Source organism: Manduca sexta, chromosome 6, assembly GCF_014839805.1.
Source record: "Manduca sexta isolate Smith_Timp_Sample1 chromosome 6, JHU_Msex_v1.0, whole genome shotgun sequence".
Lineage (NCBI taxonomy): Eukaryota > Metazoa > Arthropoda > Insecta > Lepidoptera > Sphingidae > Manduca > Manduca sexta.
The window spans coordinates 350991-378495 of record NC_051120.1 but is presented as its reverse complement, the minus strand read 5'-3'; the positions used below and the strand labels follow the sequence as shown (position 1 = coordinate 378495).

The following is a 27505-nucleotide window of genomic DNA, read 5'->3' as shown; positions in this document are numbered from 1 at the left end:
GAGCATCTACGTTTATCCAGCCCAATATCCATAACAATCAGGCAGATTTTGATGTGAATTTCATTCTTGATGCACTTTTACCACAGAGATGTACACACAAATTCATTCCGGAAAACGACTTTTACACGGCCGAGCCCTAAACAAAGTACTAATAATACCTTAAATACCACCATTACTCTATACCGTCCAGTTCAGAACCAACGAGACTTAATCCGTAGACTAATGCGGACGGAACCGCGCGAATACCTAGTTTTTGACACCCGCGTGACGCGCCACTGCGGATTATTGTATCACGAACCGTGGTTTACGCGTCAGATTATAGATATGATTGTGTGTTCGGGAAATTCTAATGTTGACTTTTAATATACACAATTGTCACACGCAAATGTGTTTATCGTTGTTTTCTGTGAGAAACGAAACTTCTGGTTGTTGAGGATTTTTTGAGTTTCGGTACATTTGAAGGTTTAGTAGTTTTTTGTTGCTTTGAATGACGAGACGAGCTTGCCGTTCGCCTGATGGTAAGCGATACGATCGCCCATAAACTGCAGAAACACCATCCAACACCTAAATACAAAGTATTGTTTGGTATTCCACTGCGCTCGCCATCCTGAGACATATGTTAAGTCTTATTAAGTCCAGTAGTTACACTGGTTGCAAAGGTTATTTTTTCAATGCAAATAGATGTTCTCTAAATAGATACCGGTATTTTGTATACAGGTTGATGTGACAAATTTCAGTATAGGATATATTCATAAGTACAAAAATTATACTAGGTAATATTTTTTTCCCAGTTTAGTATATTTCCAACGGGCTCTATTATTTTCGAAATTATAAAAACTTTTCTGCCATTATTATCTATCTCTACAGTCCTGGATTTGTAAATAGGCCGTATAGGCCGCGGCTTATGGGCGGCAGAATTCAGAGGAAGCTCACTCGATTTAATTAATCATTCGTTTATTTATCGTTAGTGCTTTCCATAATAGAACAAAAGGAAAATTATTCAGTATTTTAGAAACATACATACATAAACCTATCTACATGGGGCGCCGCAAAATAAAGTGGCCTACACTCATAAAAAATATAAATCCGGCACCGAATCTCTAAACTGCTGAACCGATTTAAAAAACAAATTGCTGGAAGCCCTAAGCGATTTCCCTGACAACAAACGCGATAGCAATTAAATTGGGATAAAAAGCGAGATGTTCCAGAACTTTCGCGTCACGTCGGACACTTCATCCCGGTCTAGTTATCGAGTTAATCGCATCACGACTGCGCGTAAACGTTTAGATTAAACTTGTAATTACTCGGGGGCAGCACTTGGCAAGGGGCAAACAAGTCGGTGAGACGTTCCTTAGTAAAGCAAGATTTTTGAATCTACTTGTTGAAAGAAAGCACGAAGACATTTATGTAGACGTCGGAATGTTATCATTGTCCAAGTAATAACGTGTGGACTAAACATGGAATACTAGTGCAATTTTGGTACCTATGTTTCTTAATGATTTGAAGGGTTTTGCGAGAGTCGACTGCGTCTCATCACCAAATATTCTTACCTATAAATGTTACTAACACATATATCTCTATCTCTATCGTCCGAAATAAAATTATGTATTATTATTAAGACAAATTTATAAAGTACGTATAAAGCACCAATTATTATTTTCAGTCATGATTATGGCCATTTTCCACGTTATAATTTATTAAAGTACGTAAAACTAATCTATAGAATGTCTAGTCGATTAATTTGAATACAAACATTTAATGTGTACGCTAACAGGCCAGCGCAGTGGCGGATTACCATACCATTATGTTTGCAATACGGAAGCCTTCTACTTGACTTGCCGAGTATCCGTTATCTCGCAGCGTAGGGCCTGGGTGCGGTTACGAGCGTTATGGAATCGCTGTTGATTCCGCTCGGAGCGTAAAATGTTCTTTTTTTTTTGGAATTTTGCGGGGTCTGATAGAGTGAAACACATAAGTATTAGTGTTATCAATTAATATTAAGACCTCGTTAAAGCGGCTACATTCTAGAAGGTTTAATACAAAAGAATATCTAATCAACTCGTCCATGTAAATTGTAATGAGAATTCTACATTTGATATCATTAAATTAAATCAGTATATTTTTAATTGAATATTGTAAGTGGACGTATAATTACGCAATATTTCACTAATTCAGTAAGTAGTAGAGAATGCAAACATCTAACATTATTCGTTTCGCTAAATTACAATTTATAAACAAATGAAGAACCCTCGTAAAGTTATCGTCTGCACAGAAAATTTATTCCAAGAGATAAAACACGCTGTGGCTGTTTAGAAGACGTTAAAAACATAATAAATAAATTTAAGTCTTATTACAAATTGTATTTTAACTTACAATAAATAACGTTTAATATTAAAGTACTACACTATAGCAATATTTATATAGTGTATTTTTAAATATCGTTCAGATCGTAATGCTTTTATATTTTATTTAGAGTTAATTTGAACTGGTGATAAAAGTTAATAATATTATAAGTTATAACCTGACTACGTAAAGCAGTCAAACAAGCTATTTTATTTTTAAAGCTGCAATTTTTTATTTATATTTTTATTTATCTATTTATACACTTTATATACATAATAGATTACCAGCGGATATAATGCCAAAGGTATTCTCTCCCAGTCAACATAAGGGTGGTACAGAGATAAATAAGATTTAATATGTTTATTGAAAATAAACACATCAAATCTCATTTATCTCTCGCTCCTTCTATATGTCCTCACTCACCGCGTTCATTTACGAGCTCTACTACTCGCTCTGTGCTAGAAGTAATTGTTATATCGAGTGGGCAAGGCGCTCATATGTTTTTATTTGGTGGTTCCCCATCAGTCAACACCATGGGACACCTGCGAACGGTATACTGGTGTCCCATGGCTTAACGACTGAAAGGGACCAAGGAAAGAGAAGGGATAGTTGGGTGGTAAGGATGGGATTAGGAGTAGAGAGTAAAGGAGTTCATGGTAAACGCGCTCACATGGTTAGGTTAGTAAGACCATATAGCAAAATGCTTTCTTAATCTCTGGCAAATTACTTACGCCACCCGCTTTCCGCCAACACCTCGGCCACTCCCCCGGCCCCGCAGACCACGGCCGCTTCCGCCGCGGTCCGCTGACCCGCCGACGTCATCGTCCTTCCTATAATTACGCCATGCCACCCGCCATTGTCTCGACAACAATGCCCTTCTGCGGGACGTACGACGTGTGACACTTTCCAACTTATGCAATGTTAAACGATGTTAATTGACTAATCTTGGTAAGGTTACGTTAAAAAAAACTTTGGAGAAAATATTTGTAATACTAAATTTAGATTAAAAATTCTTGCAGCAATATATTGCCTAAAATTGTACAGATGCGTTTGCACTAGGCAATATTGCAATACTTTTGTACACATGTTACTCGTCGTAAACCCTCCATGCTTAAAGGTTTACAGCTATCAGTTTGCTATAAAAATTCTTGCCGAAGTCGATTTTTGCAAGTTTTTATGCTAATATAAACTTAGCTTAAAGAGCATATATAACCCCAGGGATTTCTCTAATATTGCAGATAATATATGCATATGGCATTCGTTTATCATCAGGTAACAGTTACTGTTTGGCTCACACCTCTCCCTTCTTTTTGGAATAAGTGAATATTAGAAAGGACTCATTCCTAAGATGATAAATAAATAATAAATATATATATATTAATAGATGATAAATATATAACGCCTTCGTTTTATAAAATTATGTTTAACTAGCTTTTGCTCGCGGTTTCACCCGCGTGAATTTTTCTCCGGGATAAAAGTCCCGATATATATTTTCCTGAATAGCAAGTCTAACCTTCCCAGGGTATTCAACTACCTCCATATCAAATTTAATAAAAATCCGTTCAGTCGATTTTGAGAAAATCGATAACATACAGACAGAAAAGGGGACTTTGTTTTATAATATGTATACATTCAATACACAATATTTGAAAACTATAGATTTTATTTTTTGTATATTTGTATTATAGTATTTTTAATTCATCTCGCGCAACAAATTTATTTGGTACTAGTTGACCCATCAAACCTTGTTTCGTCTTAACTATGAATTTTTAGTGCGCATTCTGTCAATCGCTGAAAGTTATTTCAAACAATTGTCATTTATATAAAATTAATATTTTCGTTAAGTTTTCTTAAATTTTCTAATTCTCCGCGCAATTTTTGAATTTTTTCTTCCTTCCTTCCTTCCCCTGACAATAACAAATACAACAAAAAAAGTAGTGAAATCGGTCCAGCCGTTCACGCGTGATGGCGTGACCAAGGGAAATAAGGATTCATTTTTATATATATAGATATAGATGTACCCAGTCTCCTATACCAGACTTATCACCTGTTTATTGCTTGGAATAATTTTGCATACAAGAATTGCTGCATTCTAATCTCTATTGAGAGAAACTCGCCTTGTGTGCAGCATGCTTTAACTTTGCTAATGCTTTGTAATACAATTTTTACAATTTTTGTGCTCTTTTATCGCTTTCTAACTGCACAATGTACGAACAATTTTGATTTGCTTATAATACTATTATCTGTACTTTGGTTTCTTTTACAAGTAGTGTTAATAATATATTAATTATTATAAATCAGAATTTAAATTTTAACACCTGCCATACACTTTAGTATACTTTGATATACTTATTGCAATAAATGAACATTAATATTTAATTTCCCTATAAAATGTATAATAAAATACAACATCTGGCACATACACTTTGGTATACTTTGACATACTTATTGCAATAAATGAACATTAATATTTAATTTCCCCTATAAAATACATAATAAAATAAAAAAAAATCACTAAACACTTGCATTTATTTGCATAACGCTATTAATAATAACAACATTAATCAACAACACGAATAACAACATTAATATTGAATGTCGCAAATTCCAGGGCCGCATCAACGACAAATGTGATGTTCGCCTCTGCGCCACTCACTAGACGCGCCTCTGCACTACAGTTGGACTCTTCGGACACTGACAACAAAGGTATTGTTGTAGACGTTGCCTAATGGTTGTAGGGTTGTCACGTTTGACAGTAGAATGTGGCTGTCAGGGTTGCCAGTCATAGGATAGTAAAATTGGAGTATGTTAATTTGTTTATTGTTTATAACATTTATTATTTTGTGCTGTTTATAAAAACAAATAGTGGAGGTAAATTAGCAAATTAGAGATTAGTATATTTAGCCTAATGTGCAATATTTTTATTAGATACTATGTTATTTTTTTTTATTTAAAATCATCCTCTACCTTCGAAATACCAATCAGTCAATCGTCCTCTTTAATTATGTGACGCGTGGCAACCCTGAATGTAATTGGTTATGGACACACGAGACTACAGGATCTTGCTTCTCGCTTTCACGCTGCGTGCGAAGTATGTAAATAGCATTGTAGATTAAGATGGATTGCTGGAGACCCCTGGTGCGAAACGGATGCATGCGGCAGCCCTAGTATTTTAGTTACTTCTAGGGTTAATGGAATTTCTACAGGTTTACCACAGAAGAAGAAGTCTTACAGGCCAATAAGCATTATCAATATACTTTTTTCTATATATTATAGCGCGATATTATAATATTTGGTTTTGCTTATTGATTTTTGTTTCCAAAAATTTTACGTGATTCCTGAATGTAATTGTTCGTGGTTTTAAATATAATTTAATTTCCGGCTGCTTACCAAGGACTAGTGATGTTCTCGAGTTTCTGTAAGTTGGTTCATTATACTTTAAAACAGTTGGAGCAAAAATATCATAACTATTAATCTAGTTGATAATAATATTTTACGTTTTTCACAATTTTTCAAACCTTCATACTTATTTCACGATTACAAACTGACAAAGAATTACTATTTACCCCATTATAAATTATGGACAAAAAATTATTGAATATTTACAATTTTACTCACATAGTAGTGAACGCTACATACTTGATTGAAGTCTGAAACATTTTGCAAATATGAATGGTATTTTTGCTCGTCTGTGTTGTAGCTAGAATTAATATTTAAGTTCCGACATTGTATAAAGTATTTAACATATAATAGTCTTAAACAAGTTAGAAATCGAAGAATATCAAAATTTTCCGATTAAAGGATCTATTACGGATCATTTATTATTATAGAGATATTTTACAAGATTAATCTAGATGGGATTATATTTACACAAGGCGCTGTTCCTTTATACGGGATAAAATAACACGCAGTTACACTGATGGTAACGATATAACGTATGGGGTATTGGCGACATTCGCAGACGAACCGGACCGGCAACCGCCGCCCGCGTGGACGTCGGTGGCGCGGCGCCGCACCGACCTGGTGCCGACGGTGCCGCTGGGCCGCGCACCAGGTAGGAGCCCACTCGATGACGCGGCTCGACCGCCTGCCGCCGACGCGACCCATACACTCAGCCTCGCCTTCCATGCATCACCTCAACAGGACGCGTAAGACACAACCCACAATAATCGCTTGGGTGCTTCGCTTCGTGCCCCGCTGAGCTGTTCATAGGGCTGGTTTGGTGTTTTTTTATTGGTTTTTGTTCGGGCGTGATCGAATCCGCATCGTTTTGTGTATTTACCCCATGGTTTACAGTTTACCCCAATTGCGGGTAATTGTCATCACGTACTAACCGTATATGTTAAGTTTCGTTTTAATCTTTCATTCATTCATTTCATGATTACCTCATTGTGTTTTATCATCTATTTTTTGTTGGGTTATTGCGTTTTTTAATTAACTTTTTTTATTTTATTTTCCACGGGAAGCAATGACAATTTCCTTATTACTGTCTCACACTTATAACAGGTTTAAAATATGATACAATAAATAAATAACTTCACGTTCAAAATTAACATGGGACACCATCCGTATGGACCGTTGCTTTGAAGCTTCAATCCATTGGCGACACGCGTTTGAGCTTGGCTGTAATTGGTATGAGCTTTGACGAGGATTTGGCGAAATCTGTAAATAATGCAGGGGGGTTTGTGGGACTTTTGTGTGGCAAAATTGGGATAAAATTCCGCTTAATTTAATGATTAAAAATCCTGCGTTCATTTGATTTTGGTATACGTGTGATGATTTAATGTTGAAATATCGTTTGATTATTAAATTGTTTGTCTAACGAGTTTTAAGTGATTGTTTTGTATTTTAAATGTTGCCTTTGTATGTCTGTTTACTTCATGATGAAATAATGTTTTCCATTGTGTTTCGGGCGTAAACTGCAAATTGTATATTTTAAAACGAATATTTTCATGTTAAATAATAAAACACAAGTCTTTGATACGTTCTTAAAAATATTTCTATTTCAAGACTTCTAACTTTTCATCTATTAACCAGAACATTAAACTAAATAATTTACTATTATTTATGAATTTTTAACGTTGTACATATTTAAATAATGTCTAGCGGTCTATGGGCTTCTCGGTGACTACATTTTTCTGGTGCGTTACAATTTTCTTTGTATATTCGCTCTTGGTATGTGGAAGGTATACATCAAGTTTTCATGAGGTTAATTGGTCTTCCTCTAGATTTTTGTTATTTTAAGACCAGGTAAGATATTTGTGAAAATATCTCAGTAACCAACTACGAAAGGTCTTAGTTTTATTGTCGAAATACTTTATAAAACATTATTTAGTGTCATAAAAGAGAACTTATTTAAATAATGCCTCGATTTTTTTTTACTTTATTAATTATTTGGAGAAATTATATTTTTTTATGATTTGATTATTTTTACGCCATCTCATTCACAACATACTCATAAGTATTCTCCTGGCTACCTAACTGACTTTAATCGAGTCGGGATGAAGACATACAAGATGAACGACAGCGGACGCCGAACAATCATTAATTTCATTTACCCCATCACATCCACCCCAACACGGTCGTTCGGAACGGTGTAAATAAGCGAGGTCGTGCACAGAGCCGCGGTCCGGCGAGACGACTCCAGGTTCGAGGCCGGGCAGTGCACTGTCGACGGCTGCGGGCGCGGCCACTGGCGTGGTGCGGCGGCCGAACTCCGCGCCAAGGAAACCGCGACCGGCATCCATCGCAGGCACGGGTGTGAACACGCCGCGAGGTAAGATAAAACTGTTATATTTCAGGGTATTGAGGAATGGTTAGGTTGAATGTTAGATAGGCTTGGATGGGGTAAGTTGTAACTATCCCTAATTATGTAGTGCCTTATTGTATACGTTTATCATGTTTTGTCTCGCTTTCTCGGATATCATATGATACTGAAAAGAGCAAGACAAAACACTGGATTACTAGTGCAAATGTATACAATTTTATGAGTAAAGCGGTTAGTATTAATTTAGTATGTAATGCTAAAATAGTAGGTTTAGTCTATCGCTTAAATTCTATATCTAGATTTAGATAAAAACATTGTCGTGCGAACACTGTAGTGAAATTACCTTTAGTAAGCCCAACGCCGTTATATCCCATAGATATTAATTTTAAACATCAATAACAGCTTTATTGTCCATGTGCTGCAGCTTGGCTGACTGTAAATAAACGTATGTTTTACTAATATTACATTATATTTGTCTATATTGTGTGTATTGATGTTACAGCTTACATATCTGATGTCCGCATGTGAATATTGCCATGACATTTATGAGATTGTATTGCATTGATGTGTAGAGATTAAGCGAAGTATTATAATGTTACATTTTCAAAATTATCTCTTATGTATTACGATTTATATTACAATCCTTAGTCATTGCAAATTCCTAATGAGTTGGGATATTTCATATGAAATTCAAGTGTTTACAAGTTTTAAATTATTTAAAGAGAAATAGAATAGATTAGTTTAAGAATGTGTATGTTTTAATCTTGGAAACTATTAAAAAAAAAACTATTTTTAACAAATAGAATTGTTCTTGAGAGATGTGTCTTAAGGAGTTAGAGTTAAAAAATGGGGTAAACGTCACCACCACCAAAAACGGGGTAAAAATGTAGTGTTTGTAACAGCGGGCGTGTGCGAGGGCGGCGTCGCCGTGACGGGCGCCAGCGGGGCCAGCAGCGCCGCCACCACGCCGTGCATGTCGCGCGACGGCTCGGTGGGCGCGGCGGGCCCGAGCAGGGGGACGCGCCGCCGCGCCGCGCCTCCGCGCCGCGCCGCCCGCGCCCGCTCTCACTGCACGCGCACTCGCCTAAACCTGGTCAGCATACCTAATAATATAATAATAATAATACATAAACTATGCCTCAGAAATATTATTTCTAGAAGGGTCTTTCACGGCCGTAAAACACTTAGTTGTTTATAAAAAATTGTAATCTATACTATTATATAAAGCTGAAGAGTTTGTTTGTTTGTTTGTTTGTTTGTTTGAACGCGCTAATCTCAGGAACTACCGGTCCGAACTGAAAAATTCTTTTTGCGTTAGATAGCCCTTTGTTCGTGGAGTGCTATAGGCTATATATCATCACGCTATACCCAATAGGAGCGGAGCAGTAATGGCTAATCTCAGGAACTACCGGTCCAAACTGAAAAACTATTTTTGCGTTAGATAGCCCTTTATTCGTGGAGTGCTATAGGCTATATATCATCACGCTATACCGAATAGGAGCGGAGCAGTAATGGCTAATCTCAGGAACTACCGGTCCAAACTGAAAAATTCTTTTTGCGTTAGATAGCCCTTTATTCGTGAAGTGCTATAGGCTATATATCATCACGCTATACCCAATAGGAGCGGAGCAGTAATGGCTAATCTCAGGAACTACCGATTCGAATTGAAAAATATTTTTGTGTTGAATAGCCCTTTGTTTGTGGAGTGCTCTAAGTTATATATCATCACGCTATGACCAATAGGAGCGGAGCAGTAATGAAACATGTTGCAAAAACGGGGACAATTTATTAGTTTTCAGAGCGTCCGTTGCGTGCGCTGCGTAAACGGTTAAAGTTATGCAACAATGATGTATGACGGGATTGTTCCTCTTAAAAAGTTCTAAAAAATATATTATAAAAGAAAGTCCCCTGCTGCATCTGTCTGCCTGAACGTGTTAAACTCAAAAACTACCCAACGTATTAAGATGAAATTTGGTATGGAGACAGCTTGAGACCCTGGGAAGAACATAGGCTTCAGGGAAAATATATAGTGTAATTTTTATAACGGAAAACCTTTAGCCCGAAATACTTTATAACGCGGGCGGAGCCGCGGGCAAAAGCTAGTATAATAATAATATCAGCCTTGTATTATATACTTGCCCACTGCTGAGCACGGGCCTCCTCTACTACTGAGAGGGATTAGGCCTTAGTCCACCACGCTGGCCTAGTGCGGATTGGTAGACTTCACACACCTTCGAAATTCCTATAGAGAACTTCTCAGATGTGCAGGTTTCCTCACGATGTTTTCCTTCACTGTTTAAGCAAACGATAAATTCACAAACAATACACAAATGATTTTAGAAAAGTTAGAGATGTGTACCCTTGGTATTTGAACCTGCGGACATTCGTCTTGGCAGTCCGTTCCACACCCAACTAAGCTACAACATACATACTAACATACATACTTTTCAATTATTCCAGCTTTCATTCTAACTTAAATTACATGATTTTAAGTTCAATGTAATGATTTTGATAATTTGTAAGTTTAATTGTCGGAAAATTTGGGTATTAGAATGCAAATTGAAACAAATATGCACATTATATTTTCAATAAATTTTTCATAGCTACAAATTTAATTTCCTGTTTACTCAAATTATTCTTATAGTTTACATCAACAACATCAGTCAACGTCAAATTTTACATCAAGTGATAATTTATTTGATGTAAAATTAGACGTTGACCTAATAGTCAATACAATACTTTACTCTGTGCTCGTCAAGAACATCTTAAAATATATAATCTCCAAGTACTTGACTCTAAAGCTTTTTGTTGCAGCTACTCCAGCAATGCCGGGAGACGGTAAACCGCCAGTACACAGAAAGCCAAAGCCCAAAGAACATGATAAGGTAAAGCAACATCGTTAGTATAAATATTATAGCTGCGTTTATATAATGTTACCCATTTATAATAATAATATCAGCCCCGTATTATATACTGTCTCACTGTTGGACACGGGCCTCTGTCACTGAGAGGGATTAGGCCTTAGTCCACCACGCTGGACATACTTTCTAAAAAATAATTATAATATAAATCATCAGAATTGTATAATAGAGGACACGTATCATGGTAATTATTTAAAACAAAATTGTTGAACATATTTGTTTACATCTTTTTCGTTGAATATGATAAATATTATAATGTGTTTTAAACGAAAATGATCTCTAAAGGTGCATAATAAAGTTTGTTTTCCCCTCAGACTCCGCGCGGCAAGTCTCTGTCGGCGTCGCCGGGCCGCACGCTGTCGCCGTCGCCCGCCGCCTCCAAAGAGCCGAGCCAGGACAAGGACGTGCCGCATAAGGTAAGCGCACTCGTTACTGTGCACTATGTAGCCTATTTATAAATAGAAAAAAATAGTATTAAATTGAAAACTTCCTCTTTTGAAGATGGCTAATAGATTTAATTTGGTTTTGTGATCAAATACCTAGTCTTGCCATAAATATTGTAATAAAGAAAAAAGAAAATTGTTAACTGCAAATAACATTTATTACTTTTACAGTGTGTCAGTTTAATACATAAATATAAAACAATTAAAAATATAAAAAGCTTATTCGAAGTGGTCTCCATTGGCTGCAATACAGTCCTTTAAACGATGAGGCCAGTTATCAATAGAAGCACGCACTCTTTCCATGGGAAAATTCTTCACTGCCAATCGTATAGATTGTTTTAGGGACTCAAATTATCATGGCGTTTAGAGCAAGCTGTACTCTCTAAAACTGACCACAAATCATAATCCAGCGGATTAAGATCGGGACTAGACGACGGCCAGTCTTCAGCTCTGATGAAGTCCGAAACGTTCGATTCCAACCAAGACTGCGTGGACCGAGCTTTATGACCCGGCGCCGAGTCTTGCTGGAAGGACCATACTTGGTTATTGAACATGGTGATGTTAAGGGGCTTAACTACCTTCTCAAGAATGGTATCTTGATACACTTGTGCCGATGTTTTGATACCTTTTTCACAAAAATATGGCTCAGTCACTCCTTCATAGCTAACACCCCACCAAACCATCACTGAAGTCGGATAATGTCCACGTTGCACTCTGTCGACTAATTGGGAAGCTTCCTTAGAGCTTTGAGCATAAATACGGTCATTTTGTTTGTTAAAATGTTGCTCAATTGTAAAAATTTTCTCATCCGTAAACAAAATTTTTCTGTGACCTCCCTTTGCGTACCGCTTCAGTAGTTGTTTCGATTTTACCACCCTATTCTTCTTTAAATTATCAGTTAAGAAATGGCCAGTGCGTCTCTTATAGGCTGCAAGTCCTAAGTCATCTTTTAAAATACGCGACATGGTTCTAGGTGCTATCTTCATTTCCCGAGATAAAATCTTTTGCTTTCGGACAGGATTTCTTCGAATTCTTTCCTTACTGCTTTGACCACCTTTTTCGTACGAACACTACGTGGACGGCCAGATCTTTTCTGTCACAAACAGAGGAGGTCTCATTGTACCTATTAATAGCCCGGTACACAAACATTTTACTAATACCAAGTGTATGGAGAGTTTTAAAAATTGCATTTGGCTCCATACCTACTTTGTGTAATGCTATCACAGCGATTCGGTTCTCTTTATCACCCCACACCATTTTAATATCGCAAAATATTTTACAATGTATTGGCGCCAAAATGAGAAAACACAATGAACAATCGTATAAAAATGACAGATTCGAAATTCAAATGTAATATTTTTTTATAATTAAGTGTAACAGTATTTATGGCCAGACTAAGTATATTTTGTTTTAATATTATCATCAATTCTAAAACAATAATTAAAAATTGTGACTTACTAAGTAGTGCAATAATTAGTCCACAGGCTTATGAAGTAAGAAGGAATATCTGCTATATCCTGAAATTAATTAATTATTATTAAACAAACTGTAGTGAAAATAGTATTATTGATTACATTGGGGTAAAAATATACACGTTTACCCCAATCGTAAATTGAATGACTATTTTTTTCAATTGCTTTCCAAATTTGTATTCTGCCCAATATACGTTAGAGTTGAAAGTGATCTGACAAGATGTGTTTGTGTATGTGTGTGCAGTCGTCGGTGGTGTCGGAGCAGAGCCAGGTGAGCGCGGCGGAGGTGACGCAGAAGCTGCAGGCGCTGCAGGTCACCGAGCGGGAACTCGACACGGAACAGGTTCTATTACAGCTCACTAATACTATAATGACAAAAAAATTGCAGATTATTAGAAAATTAGCTTTTGCTCACGGTTTCGCCCGCTTAAAGGAGTTTTCCGGGATAAAAGTCCCGCTATATATTTTTCCAATCTCGGCCTGCCGTCTCTACGATCTCGTCAGACCACCTGGCGCACGGTCGGCCTTTCGCTCTCTTACCTCGTGGACCGTTCCACATTAGCGAACGTAAGGTCCACCTGTCGTCTTTATATCTGGCCACATGGCCTGCCCACTGCCATTTTCTTTTCAACGAGAAAGTCAAGGCATCAGTTATCGCCGTCATGTTACGGATGTCGGTACACTTTACCCTATCTCTTAATTTTATGCCTAAGCAGCTTCTCTCCATTTTCCTTTGGGTTGTCTGGATTTTTTTCCTTGTTGTGGCGTCGAATGTCCAAGTTTGGCACCCATATGTGAGACAGGGGAGTATGTTTGTATCCATGACTATTTTCTTTGTCGACAGTGGGAGATTCGATTTGAGTACTTCTTTATGGGCCCAGAAATTTTTCCAGGTGGTTGCTACTCTTCTGTTCACTTCTTCCGCGCCTCTGTCTTTGCCAAACGATATCCTTTTCCCCAGGTATATGTACTCCTTCACAAACTCTAGAGGCGTGCCTTCCACCAATATTGGTATCTCGTGGTTGTTGGACATGACCTTCGTTTTATTTAAATTCATTTCCAGTCCTACATTTATACTAGCTGTATTCAGGTCATTTATCATGCTATTTAAGTTATGTGGGCATTCCGAAAACAAAATAATGTCATCTGCAAACCGTAGGTGGCTTAGGTATTTTCCGTTCATATAAATTCCCTGCTTCGACCATGGTAGGTTCTTCATTACATGCTGGAGCACTGCTATAAACAGTTTGGGAGAGACGGGGTCGCCTTGTCTCACGCCTCTGCATATATTAATTTTGTTCCAGATCTGTCCAACTTGACTCTACCTGTACAATTGGCGTAGATGTTTTTCAGAATATTTATATATTTTACGTGTATTTTTAACTCGATTAATGATTCCCATATGCTTTCGTGAGTAATGGAGTCAAAAGCTTTTTTATAGTCAATAAAAGCTATATATAATGGACGGCGGAATTCAAAATATTTCTCTAACACCTGATCAACTACTTGGATATGGTCTACAGTGCTAAATCCGCTCCTGAATCCAGCCTGTTCGATCGGTTGGTGCTCGTCGATTGCAGGGGATAGCCTATCGAGTAGACATGAAGAAAACAACTTGTACAACGAAGACATGAGGCTAATTGGGCGGTAGTTCGTTATATCAGCGGGGTCGCCTTTTTTGTATAGTAAAATTATTTCAGACTCTGTCCATGTGTGTGGTACGACTTCTTCTTCTAGCACTTTGTTCAAAAGTATCGTGATCGGTGTCAGTAGGAGAAATCTTGCGAGTTTGATACATTCATTTGTTAATCCGTCGGGTCCTGGGCTTTTATCTGACTTAAGTTTCATTATTTGTTTCATTATTTCAAGCTCTGTAAAGTTATGCACAGGGAGAATGATGTTATGAGGATGTGCAGTATGTGTTTTTTGTGTTGAGTTTGGTTGGCTAAAAAGGTCTGCATAAAAATCTGTAGCAATATTTATAATTTCCTTGCGAGATTTAACCTTTGTAAAGCCAGAACAGAGTGTTGGAATCCACTTCTTTGTTTTATCCAGTTCTCTATGCGCTTTCTTTGTAGACCTAGAGTTCTCTAAGTGTGTCTGTATAGTATTCATTCTATGAATATCATAGCATCTTCTTATTTCTTTGTTTGTTAGCTTGTATAGTGTTTTCAGCTCTTCTTTTTCGCTTTTTGTTAGATTAAGTTTATTTTGAAGTATGGTTCTATGTTTTATGAGCTCCAGAGCTTTTTCTGATAAGATTTTTTTCTTCTCCTTTCTGCCAGAATTTTGCAAACTTCTGCATATTGCTTGTGTAATGTTGGTGTGGTATTCATCAGCAGTATAATTTTCCTGGGTAGAAATAAGATCTGGAATGTAGTTTTTTAATTTGTCGATGTATAGTATTTGCTCCTCTAATGTTTTAAGAGTTTTTGGTGTGTTTGTAAAGTTTCGTCTGCTTGTTTTTGTCGATTTAAAGTTAATTGTCGCTCTTAGTAATCTGTGATCAGAACCAAAGGAGAAATTGTTAATTACTTCATATTTAGAGAATAAGTGAGGTTTTGTGGTTAAAATGTAATCAATTTCGTTTCGAGTGTTCTTATCTGGAGATATCCAAGTCCATCTGTTCGCATCTCTCAAAGAGAACATGGTATTCACTATTTTTAGGTTATACTCATATGCGTACCGAATAAGTCTGTCTCCTCTTGGACTTCTATTTCCATAGCCATGTTTTCCAGCAACTACGTGTTCGTGGGTTTTGGGTGTTCCTATCTGTGCATTGAAATCTCCCATGATGATTATATTGTTGGTGGATATAGAGTCATGAGCTTTTGTTAGATCTGCGTAGAAGTTGTCTATATTTTCCTGGGAAGACCTTTCGGTTGGCGCATATGCTTGTATGATGGCAAAATGTTTGTTTTCTAACTCTATTTCCAGTATGCAGACTCTCTCGGATATGCCTGTAAATTTTATTATGTTTTCTTTATGCTTCTTCTTGACTAAGAAACCTACACCATATAGACCTTGAGTCTGTCCTATATGGTACATAATGTAGCGTTAAGCGTCGCGAAGGATAGAGATAAGTGGAGTTCCTTGGAGGAGGCTTTTACCCGAAGGGGGTCCATAACTTAAAAATTAACTTTAATTAAATTAATTTTAAAAGAAATAAGTCACCTATTGCATGTTTATTGAACTAAGTATGGAATAAATAAAGCTTTATTATTATTATTATTTATTTTTATTTTTTAAATCTCTCCTATCCGGAGGTACGGTTAGCACGGGCCTAAGCCAAGTGCATATGAAAATAATTACGAAAGAGATAGAAATTTTCTGACTATGCGGCATGTATTTAGAATTACGGCTTTCTGTAGAAGGATGAAGATAAATTTGTGAATATTGAGGGTGCAGAGACTAGCATGGAGTGACTTAGGTATGACGCCGGTGGAAGAAATTACTATGGGTAAAGTTTTAACTGTAGTTGCGTTCCATTGTGTCTTGAGTTCTATTGCTAGGTCCGTATATTTTGCTATTTTTCATTGTGTGTAGTTACGATGTTGTGGGTGTTACAAATTGCTATATCTACGAGATAAACAGTTTTACTGGGTTTATGGAAAATTGTTATGTCAGGCCTGTTGAAGTGGATTGTTTTGTCGGTGATGATTGTGCGGTCCCAATAAATTTTAACTTCTGTGTTTTCCAGGACATTAGTGGGTGTGTACTTATAATATGGCATTTTTCTGTAATGAATTTATATCTGTGGGCTAAATGTTGGTGTACTATAGCTGCGACCTGGTCATGACGGTGTTTGTAGTCAGTTTGTGCTATGGATCGGCAGGCTCCAGTTATGTGCTGAATGGTTTCAGAGCTGCTATAACATCTACGGCATATATCGGTGGGCAGGTTAGGTAAGCGCATGATATGCTTTTGATAGTTCCGGGTTTCTATCACCTGATCTTGGATGGCTAACATAAAGCCTTCAGTTTCTGGAAATAGCTCGCCTCTCTGCAGCCATGCGTTCGACGCTGATTTGTCGACATGTGGCTGCTGTAGGTCGTGCCAGTGTCTCCCATGAAGGCTCTTCTGTTTCCATTCCTCGATTTTAGTTTTGGGATCCTTAGTGCGTTCATTACGTTGTATGTTTCGATTGTGTAGGTTTAAAGGAGTAAACCGTTTATCTGTGAGTGATGTTAATTTGTGCAATTCGGAGTGTTCAGAACGTGTGTGAAAGTATTTCCTTAGTGATGAGATTAGTTTATTATGTAGGTTAGTGATATCAATGAATCCTCTCCCTCCTGCTTTTCTGGGCAGCGTCAATCTTTGTGTACAAGTTTTAGGGTGGTGTTTCCTGTGGGCTGTCATTTTGTTATTAATAGTAGTTTGGAGTTTTTTTAGGTCGGTTTGTGTCCAATGGATGATCCCAAAAGAGTAAGATAAAATGGGTATGGCGAAAGTGTTAATAGCTTTAATTAAATTTCTAGAGTTTAATCGGGATCGGAGGATTATGTTTAATCTATGTTTATATTTTTTTATAAGTTCTGTTTTTGTTAGTTTCTGGTTTATTTCAAGTGCCTGTTGAAAGCCTAAATACTTATATAGCTCGTTATCTGCTAAGGCATCTATACTGCATCCCGTTGACAGAATAAAACTATTTTTTGAATCGTGCCATTTTCTATAGAGAAAGTCTTGCACTTATCTATACCAAATTCCATTTGAATGTCCCGAGAGAAGGTTTGTGTGATATCTGCTAGTTGGTGTAAGGATTCCTTGGTCTGGCTGTAGAGTTTTATGTCATCCATATACATGAGGTGTGTTAGTTTTGCTGTTGTTGTCCTGCTTTCAATGGGAGTCCGTACTGTGTAGAGTTTAACATTAGAGAAAGAGGGTTTAGAGCTAGGCAAAACCAAAGAGGGCTGAGGGCGTCTCCTTGGAATATACCACGGCGAATAGGGATAGTTTCAGTTTGAATATTTGAGCTTCCATTTATTTTTAATTTAGTGTTCCAGAGCTGCATAGTATGGTTGAGAAAAGTAGCAATGGATGGATGTATTTTATAGTGTGTTAGGACAAATAAAAGCCAACTGTGAGGAACTGAATCGAAGGCCTTGCGGTAATCAATGTACATGGTGTGATATCTATTTTGTTAGTAAAGGCATGTTTCATGGCGACTGAGTCTATTATTAATTGTTCCTTGCATCCTTGGCTATTTTTGCGACAACCCTTTTGTTCTTCTGCTAATATGTTATTTGTTATAATGTGGTCATATAAAAGCTCTGAGAGACACCCAGTAAGTATTTTATATATTGTCTGCAAACATGTAATAGGCCTGTATTTTGAAGGATTTTGGTGATCATTATTATCTTTGGGCAGCATGTATGTAATACCTTGGGTGAAATACGTGGGCATTGAGGTTGGCGTTTTCACAAAATTATTTATATGATTGTATAGAAGAGGGTGTGAGGCGGTAAACTTTTTGTACCAGTAATTGTGTATGTGGTCAGTTCCTGGGGCTTTCCAATTGTGTGCTTTGTTTAATATTTTTGTAAAAATTGTGATTGGTATGTCCTGAAACTCCATCGTGCAATCATATAAATTAATATTGTAGCTAAACTCTTTCCTACAGACAATCGAGAACAATGAGTCGGTGGAAATGAAAGATGAAACGAAAGTCGAACAAGTGGAGAAGGTGATCGAACAGAAGGTAGAAGTACAGAAGCCTGTCGAGAAGAAGGAGGTGAAGGAAGAGAAGAGGGAAGAAAAGGAGCCCTCGCAGGAGAAGACTGATGACAATGAAATGACTGGTGAGGGAGTTTTAAAGGATTCTGATACCTTTTACAATTCATTGCGAATATGGCTCGAATACGCTAACAAACGACACGTTTTGATTAGTTTATTCTTGGGATCGGATTGAATATTAATTGAGTTTATACAATACGTCTGTCAGTCGATAGATGAGAAAGCAGATCTGTTGATGGTTACCGTCTGTTGCCGTTTATGGTCCTTGGCAATGCCAGTCATAGCCAAACCAACTAGTGGCTTCTATGGTTTTTGGCAATAATGCCAGTCATAGCTTTGGCTGTGATTTGTGTGCCAATTGCCGCTACCTATCATTATTGTTATGTTTTTCTCAAATTCTAAAAAGTGCCCCTACCCTGGCTAAACTTGTTTTAAAAATATGATGTATTACTTATTTTAATAGATGAATTAATTTTTATAGTCCTTGTCATGTTTTGATGACGTTAATATATTAAATAAAAATGTAAAGTAGATAATATTGATAACGTTGTGTGTGTTGCAGCGTCGATGTCAGCGCGGCGCATCACGACGGAGGAGCAGGCCAAGGCCGCGCTGGCCGAGCGTCGCCGCCGCGCGCGCGAGGAGCTCGAGCGCCAGGCCGAGCTCGAGCGGCAGAGGTACACCACTCACACGGGCTGACCCTTGCTGACACCCGCGTGGTGGATTAAGTCCTGAGACTAAATCCACCATACGGGCATAGTGCGACTCCACAGACATACAAGCAAATGCTCTTCGTATACCCTATAAATTCTTCTCAATTTTCCACACAATGTTTTCTTTCATTGTTAAATGAACGGAAATTAACAATGAATACACTTTACCTCGATGTCTCTTGATGTCTCGGCATATAACTAAGCTATGATCGCTCATATAAATGTTATTAAATATTAAATTCAAATACTTTATTTATCACGTAGGCGTACAAAGTTGCACTTATGATACGTCAAAACAATGTATAGGAATACTAACTATTATTTCTAGATAACAATTAAAATTACCTATATAACTATGGACATTTTTAAATTAGGGATAAAACTTATAAAAAATAACAAGGTATAAATCAAAATAGCCAGCTCAGGCTGGCAAGTAGGTAGTATTTATACTTTCGAACCACTGAAATTTTTACTTACTGTTATGAGCAGACTGCAGCGCGAAGCGGAAGAGGAAGCGGAGAGACAGCGGCTGGAGGAGGAGAGACAGCGGCGCGAAGAGGAGGAGGCGCGTGAGCTGGCACAGTTGCAGCGACGCATGGACGAGGAAAAGCTCAGAAAAGCCATTGAGGTACATTCCACACGCTTACTGTTAGCTTAGACCATCGAGAGAGAACACGCCATATGCCTATTACAAAAAAAAACCGTACTATCAGTGTCACTACTATGTTGAAAGTAAAAGATGCATCGTCAAATCGTATTGCGTCTATATGAATATAAATAAATCTTCATCGCTTGCGCGTTTGACACACGCTTATATAATTCCATAAATGTGTGTACAGTCATTTGATATTACAGCTTTAGCAGAAAGAATAATCAGAATCCGCAACCTTTAAAATTATCTAAAATTGTTAACGATACGGTCTTCCGACTGAATCGCTCTGGTATTATTGTTTTTGTTGACGGTATCACTTGCATGGTGCTGGATCTATGTTCTTATTTTTATTAATTTCATTACACACGACAAGCCGTAAAGTAATCACAGCAGATGATGATAATTTTACATTTAAAGATTTCATCAGTAACAGGCTTCATGGAGACCTTCTTCTTTCCAGGCACAACAACAACTCGAGCGCGAAGAAGCGGAGCGTAAACTGCGCGAAGAAGCGGAGAAGCAAGCGAGGCTGCGCGAGGAGGAGGAGAAGCGTAAGGCCGCGGAGGAGGCGGAGAAGCTTCGCAGGGAGGAGGCCGAGAAGGAGGAGAAGGAACGCCTGCTGCGGAAACAACGCGTCGAGGCGATCATGGCGCGGACTAGGCTTAGGAAGGTATGGGATAAACAGTGTAGGATTGAAATTTTGTGTGTGGTACTGATTAAGGAACCTATGAGATTTTGCATCCTGTAACATTACAATCCGTCGGGTAGTTATAAGTTGCATGATAATACTAGTTGATTCAATATAAAAGGCCGGACGATTGACTCGACAGTCAGTCGTGTTTACGCTGCTACAACTGAATTATTGTTGGATTGTATTTATCTATTACATGTTATAAATAAATACTGTAGTTGATTTATCGTCTTTTTATAATCCGATCAACCTAAAATGCGGTTTACGTGGGACGTGGAAAGCCCTTTGCCTGGCCCACTAATTTGTTTACATTTTAGCAATTTAGACAGATAACCATCGTGTCGATTCTTGGTTGAATATTTATAACACCATTGTATTATTCCCATTTCCAGCAAGCAGAAGAACAGAAGCAGCAAGACAAGCCGGCCGCCCCCGCTCCCGCCCCTGCCGCGGCCCCTCCCCCCGCGCAGGAGGCCCCCGCCACCACCCCCGCCCCCGCAGCAGCTTCTGAAGCTACTCCTTCAGTTCCCGCGCCAGTAGCTGCGCCAGCTCCAGAACCCACTCCCGCGGTCTCCGAGCCCGCGCCCGTAGTTCCTGAAGCGACTACCGTCCCAACGGAAACAGTTCCTGCAGTAGAGTCCGTCCAGGAGTCAGCGCCAGTGCCAGCCGTCCAGGAATCAGCCGCGCAGGACAACGGCAACATCGCCACTGGGGATCTGTTGGGATTCAACACTAGTCAGGTAGTTTATATTGTTACTAGCTTTTGTCCGCGGCACCGTCTGAGTAAAAATATATATTTTCGGGATGAAAGTCCCGTTATATATTTTGCGGCGGATGCGAATTCGACCAGATAGCGATTACCATACATAAGGTGGTAACACCCGGCATAGTGCCTCAAGTAAATATGCCGCGTTCCGGAATCACTTTGGTTGTATCTTGTTTGATATAGACCGGCGTAATTGTGTCGAATGACGAAGGATAATCATCTCTCGTTAGTCAAAGTTGTCTGGACAACCCTCCACTTACCATCAGGTGATGTGAAGTCACATTACTATGCCCATAAAAAAAATATCTTGACACATATTGCCTATTAGATTAGGTCTAATTTTTGTTGTAATGTCTCTTCAGGTGGAAGTAACGCAAGTGGCGCAAGAGTCTGTAACGAGTTCAACAGTTTTGAACCCGACGCCGAACAACGGCAACCTCACCGCCGACCTACTAGGCCTGTCCGAACAAAATAACGTGAGTAACAATTAACTTTTAGTCTCTTAAATAAATTAACGATATAAAAAGGAATTTTACTTCCCTAGCTTAACTCAGCAATGTAGCATTAGAGTGGTTTACATTTACAGACTGAGGACAACACACACGAACAGCAGGTGACGACAAAAACGATCGACAACGCGCCGGCCAGCGCACCACCAACAACCAACAACGGAAACGCGCACCCAACCAACATTGGACACATCTCCGCCAACTTCCTGCAAACGGAGCGCGCCGCCAACGAGAGCCAAACCAAAATGGCGGACGTGAAACTACTCGACGACGACTTCACAACGCACAACGGCCACGGCACGCATTCCCATCCGCTAACGCTGCAGAATGCTATATAAATCTGCGCGTGCAGTCGGTTTTTCATTGCGTATATATTGGCTGCGTTGGTCGAACGTTTGGTCCAATGTTGGACGCGGTTTGCGATGCGGTTCCGTATTTCTTGCGCTTGAATGCACTTCATGTAAATAAGGTTTAAATTTCAATCAACTTGATGTTACTTGATATCTCTTTGGGCGACTTGATGTTTCCAATGTACTGTGCTACATTTATGATTTCAATTGAACACTTCCTAATTATTTTTCCAATAAACTTTCTACTTATTCCAAATATTTATAATTGCAACGTAATGCCAACTAAGGCGTATCTTCAATAAAAACGGGAGTAAGGCCACAATTTAGGCACAGGGTCATGAGACCAAAAACCATAGAGCTTGAGCGCAGTACAAATAAATTCATAGACAAAAATATAAAAAAAAAATCTAACCCTATAGTCCTTCAGTATTGCACTAGCAAATGTATATTTAAAAATGGTGCCTTTATAAATTATTTTTGTATTTTTGCTTTTTGTGCTATTTCATTAGATTTTTTTTCTGTTAAAAATTAACTATCAATAGATTGTTAGGTGTTAGCTTTTGTATGCATAACAGCAAATGTAGTTTTTAATTTAGGAAGCTAAAGCAAAAATCTTTTTATATAAATTTGGCAATCAAAACCTAGATAGGGCCTATGAAATTTGAAACGAGACAATTAGTACCATCAAAATGTATTAAAAGCATTACACGCACTTTGATTTTTGAAGTGAGAAACATCCAAATATTGTATATACTACACTGCTTTGAACAAATCACGCAAAATCACGCGTTAAACACAAATCACACGAAACGGAACGTTAAATTCAAAATGGCGGCCATCGACAATCAGCCAGTATACATGCATTGAAAATGTTTCCGCGAGTACTCTATGGTTCGGAATGTCTACGGCATAGACGGGTCCGAGCGGGTTAAATAAGATTAATTTAATGCATTTATCATCAAATTGTTCTACACTGTATAAGCGAGTGTACGCATTGAGTTACAGATGTATGATGATCATATTTGAACGTAAATATACGTTAACACATGATAGTCTGTAGTCTATGGGCCTTTGTACACGTGTTATGAGCGTATCCAGGCGTATATTCAAATCTTTGATTTACGATGGTGATGCTTTTTAAACTCCGACGCGAAGTCGTTTCAGCCCTCTTAGAATGACTCAAAAAAGCGATCGTAAGTCGATGTTTAATTTTAATGTTTGTGATTGGTCGAGAGTCCAACGCGTCAGTTACGTGCTAGTCTATCAACCAATCACATTAAAACGACACGGAGTCGTGTGTTGTTTTTTTGAGATATTCTAAGCACACTGAATCGTCTTGTCATTTGGATAGTAGAATATGCTTTCGCCCACGATGCATTTGTGCAATAACACGTGTGCGAAAGGTAAATCGGCTGTAAAACGATGCGAGTTTCCATTACGGGATGAATCAGTAATCCATTTATAGTTGTGTTTGGATGTCGTGGGTAAATTGCCCAAAGACTTCAGCGGGTAATGTGTGGGCATCATTATTTATAGTTGAAAGGTGTAACACGTTTTCAACTATAATGCAAGGTTTAGACTAGCAAGTTCTTGCAGGAATATATTTCCCAAAACTTCCAAACACGAGTTCTCGCAAGTCGTGAAAACTTCCTAGCCGCAAGTCTAAATTTGCAGAAGCCAACTTATCTTCGTTTTATACACGATAAAATTGCTCCTGGAAGTCGACTTTGCAAGTCAATTGTTAATCTAAACCCTCGCTAAAAGCTTTGGCTGTACATTCGTGCCGAGTCGAGAGGCGAAATGGTGAATAAATATGGTCGTTGCTGACAAAATCTATGCTTCTGTTTCGGTAAATACATATGTCATAACAACTGCGATTTCAGCAGAATCTTCGGTCCTAACTCTGCATGGATGTGGCACTAAAGTTTAAAGAAGATTAATTGAGCCTACGATCATTAGAAAAGTGTTGAAACATCATGAAATACGGTTAATTCATTTAGTTTGTAAGAGCAGTGCGGTTCGGTTGTGAGAGTTGGCCATGATCGTTGTGAAATCACGCCATTGTTAAATACAATAATAAAATATTCTTGCAAAAGGGTACTAGGATATCATGAAAAGAGGGTAGTTGTCAAAAATAATTCATTTAAAAATACCCATAAATAATCATCGGGACATAGAACCATCAAAATACGTTACGTCTTCAGACGATAATCTATCATTCTTGATCGTTCATCTCTTCCATTATTGAATTAAGTGTTCGATAATTTCAAGGAAAAAATAAGGTATACTTTAGCTAACTAAAAACAATGGCGTCGATTCCACACGATCTACGATTTGTTGCTGCGTTGAAGTTACGCAGTGTGTACATTAATGTAATGTAAATTATAATTTATTGTGTTGTTATTAAAATAACGGATAATTTACGGCTGAAATTGCGCAGATTCGGATTGTGTACGACGGAATATTACGTCTTCATTGCGATTGAACATAATTTTTCTTTTCGAACCTGTCTAGGGAAAAAATAGTTTGCTATTTTAAAGTGTGCAATTTAACATAATAGTTATGCCTAGTTATGGCTGTTCGTGATAAAAGTGTTTTTTTACAATCGTCTCTTTGGGAATGTCAAAAAGGGCGTTTCTTTGTAAATAACAGTGAAAATTAAATGAAATGTAAGATCCAAATACCGAAAAAGGGTTTGTTTGAAATACAGCAAATGTAAGGGTCTGTAATGTCTTACTTCAAGTACGAAAATACACCGTGACATGCAATTTATATGAGAATTGTTGCTAATTATAATATTTTGTCTCGATTACCGATATATCGAAACTTTAATATACTGAGGAATACTAAGCAATGGTTGATTCACCATGCTGTGACGTCACGGAATACAGATCCAAGTGAAAAATGTCGAAACGAAATGAGAATGAAATAGTGATAAACGAATAGATGAGTTTCCTTTATATTGTGAGCAGATTTAATTATAATAGTTAGCCACAAGGGGAATAATATTATCTGATATAGTCGCTTTTGTGGGGCCAAACTGCCCTGCGCTTAGAACATCCAGTTCGCAATGTAGAACTTATTCGATTACTTTTAAATATCGTACCATAGACAAACTAGAGAGAACAAAGAGTATTCACGCTCTATATTTTGATGCATTGTCTGTGGTGCGATGTATAAAAACATAATGCTATGCTTAAACAAATAATAAACGAGAATAATTTATTTAACGACATGCATAAACAATTTTTTTTTGTATAATGTAATTGTAATAAGTAGATAGCGTTGAAAAAAATAATTTTATTAATTATCATATTCACTTTAATATAACTCCATATTATATTTTGTTTTTTTTCGTATCTTCCGTATGCAGAACTGTGAGGCGAAGGTAATGCCGCATACGTTTTTTGATTCCATAATTGTGGATTTTTTTCTATGTTTAATCTTTAACCAATTTTTAGTTGTTGTAACTAATTATCGTGGTGATAAGCGAACGTTTACTGCTTGTGAACACATCGTGGGAACCTCGGTTCCTTATTGTATATTCCATATACTTCACATTATAAATAGTAGTTTTTTCAATTGCGTTAAATTTTGAACAAGTTGAATATGATAATTTATACAAACTGTGCAACGTTGTGCCTTTATTATTGGCACAAAATCATACAATATTAGACGAATGAAATTACGTCACATAAAGCCAAGGACATTATTTTTCTAGTGAGTCATGAGTCCAGAGTCAAAGGAGGCTAACAACACTACTTAAAAAAAATGATTTAACTTGTTCAAAGTTTGGCGAGCGGCGATGATGATCGCTGGTTGATGTCAAATTTGACAGATGTCAAATATGACAGCCACCAGCGATCGTGGACGCTGCAAACCTTATGTCTAACGATTTTTGCTTGTAGGTAACAATTTACGATTTTTTATGTTTTTATTTTCTTTGCTAATACACCATTTTTCACCATTCGAAAAATGAATCATGTAGTTGACTATACGAAACGGCCCTATTTTTTTTCTTATGACATTATTTAATGTTGGATGTTGCGCCGTCAGTCGATAATAACCTTTTCAACAGCAGTAATAGCGATGAAATTCCATTGTTTGCCTTTTTAGCAGCATAAATATTAATCAATTTAAAATATATGGAACCGCGACTATTATCGACTGTACGACGTGCGATGAGTGAATGAATTTGGTACAACTGTAGTATTTATTACAACACTATTGTGACGGGCCGCCAATTGCGTTGCTATATTTATTGTAAAAAATTAGGAACTTTTTTTTCAATGACAAGTTTAATTTAATTATAATTGAAATAATTGTAGGACATTTATCAAATATACTATCTTTGTTTCATATTACAGTTATTAAAATATCAATAAATTTTTTGCAAATAAACTTGCAAGTTATAATGAAAGACGGCGGCCTGTCGAAGAGTGCGCCTGCGCATCTAGCGTGTGTGTGTGTGCGTGTGTACGAGTCATCAGGCCACACATCAGTACGGTTGTTAGCTGGCATAATCCATAAACAAATTGTATGTAATGTATTTATGTATATCACATTGAGACATGGCTTCTATGTACGTTCTATTATTATGTTAGCGATCGATGGATTTATAAGGAGAAGTTTTAATAAAAAAATATATGAATTTCACGTTTTGTGTGTTTTATTTTTATCCTGACAAAGTTATTTCTCATATATCACCTTATTTTAACTCAAGAATTTTTGTAATCATACATGAGAGTCTAGAGATTTATAACAATATATCCCTTGCTCCTATTACTTGTAGGTACAATCCCCCACATATCTAGCTGAACAAATTCAAAACTTAATTACGCCTATACTGCTGTGTTCTTACCAATAATTTCGTCTGCAATTTTTTTTTGTTTTATTTTATTTATTTAACCTTGGCGTGGACAGATTTGTAAAGTTATGCATTTACTTATCTATTTTTGCAGCCTTTAGGATCATAATATCGACAAAACGAACTCCTTGATAACCAAGAGCTTGATAAAAGACATCGCTTTATTAATGAATTTTAACCCCAAGTTTTGTTTTAATGCCCTCCTCCCAAAGCAAACGGCTTTGAGCATTTTTTTACACATTTACAGAGCAGGAGTTACGAGCGGGAAAGTGCAAATA

The 27505-nt window shown here is 37.5% G+C and overlaps 1 protein-coding gene across 1 annotated transcript in view; it reads left to right on the top strand.

Annotated features, from left to right (window-relative positions):
- The window catches only part of LOC115455984 (ensconsin), a 96178-nt gene extending 69158 nt beyond the window's left edge, over window positions 1–27020 (top strand). The window contains 15 exon segments of the mRNA XM_037447444.1: window positions 4955–5049; window positions 6305–6397; window positions 7964–8119; window positions 9013–9122; window positions 9125–9203; window positions 10925–10995; window positions 11346–11447; window positions 13191–13289; window positions 18567–18744; window positions 19242–19356; window positions 19882–20020; window positions 20505–20714; window positions 21128–21475; window positions 21864–21977; window positions 22088–27020. Of these exon segments, the coding sequence (XP_037303341.1) occupies window positions 4955–5049; window positions 6305–6397; window positions 7964–8119; window positions 9013–9122; window positions 9125–9203; window positions 10925–10995; window positions 11346–11447; window positions 13191–13289; window positions 18567–18744; window positions 19242–19356; window positions 19882–20020; window positions 20505–20714; window positions 21128–21475; window positions 21864–21977; window positions 22088–22348 (2170 nt within the window). The 3' untranslated portion in view covers window positions 22349–27020.
- Window positions 27021–27505: the final 485 nt, after the last annotated feature.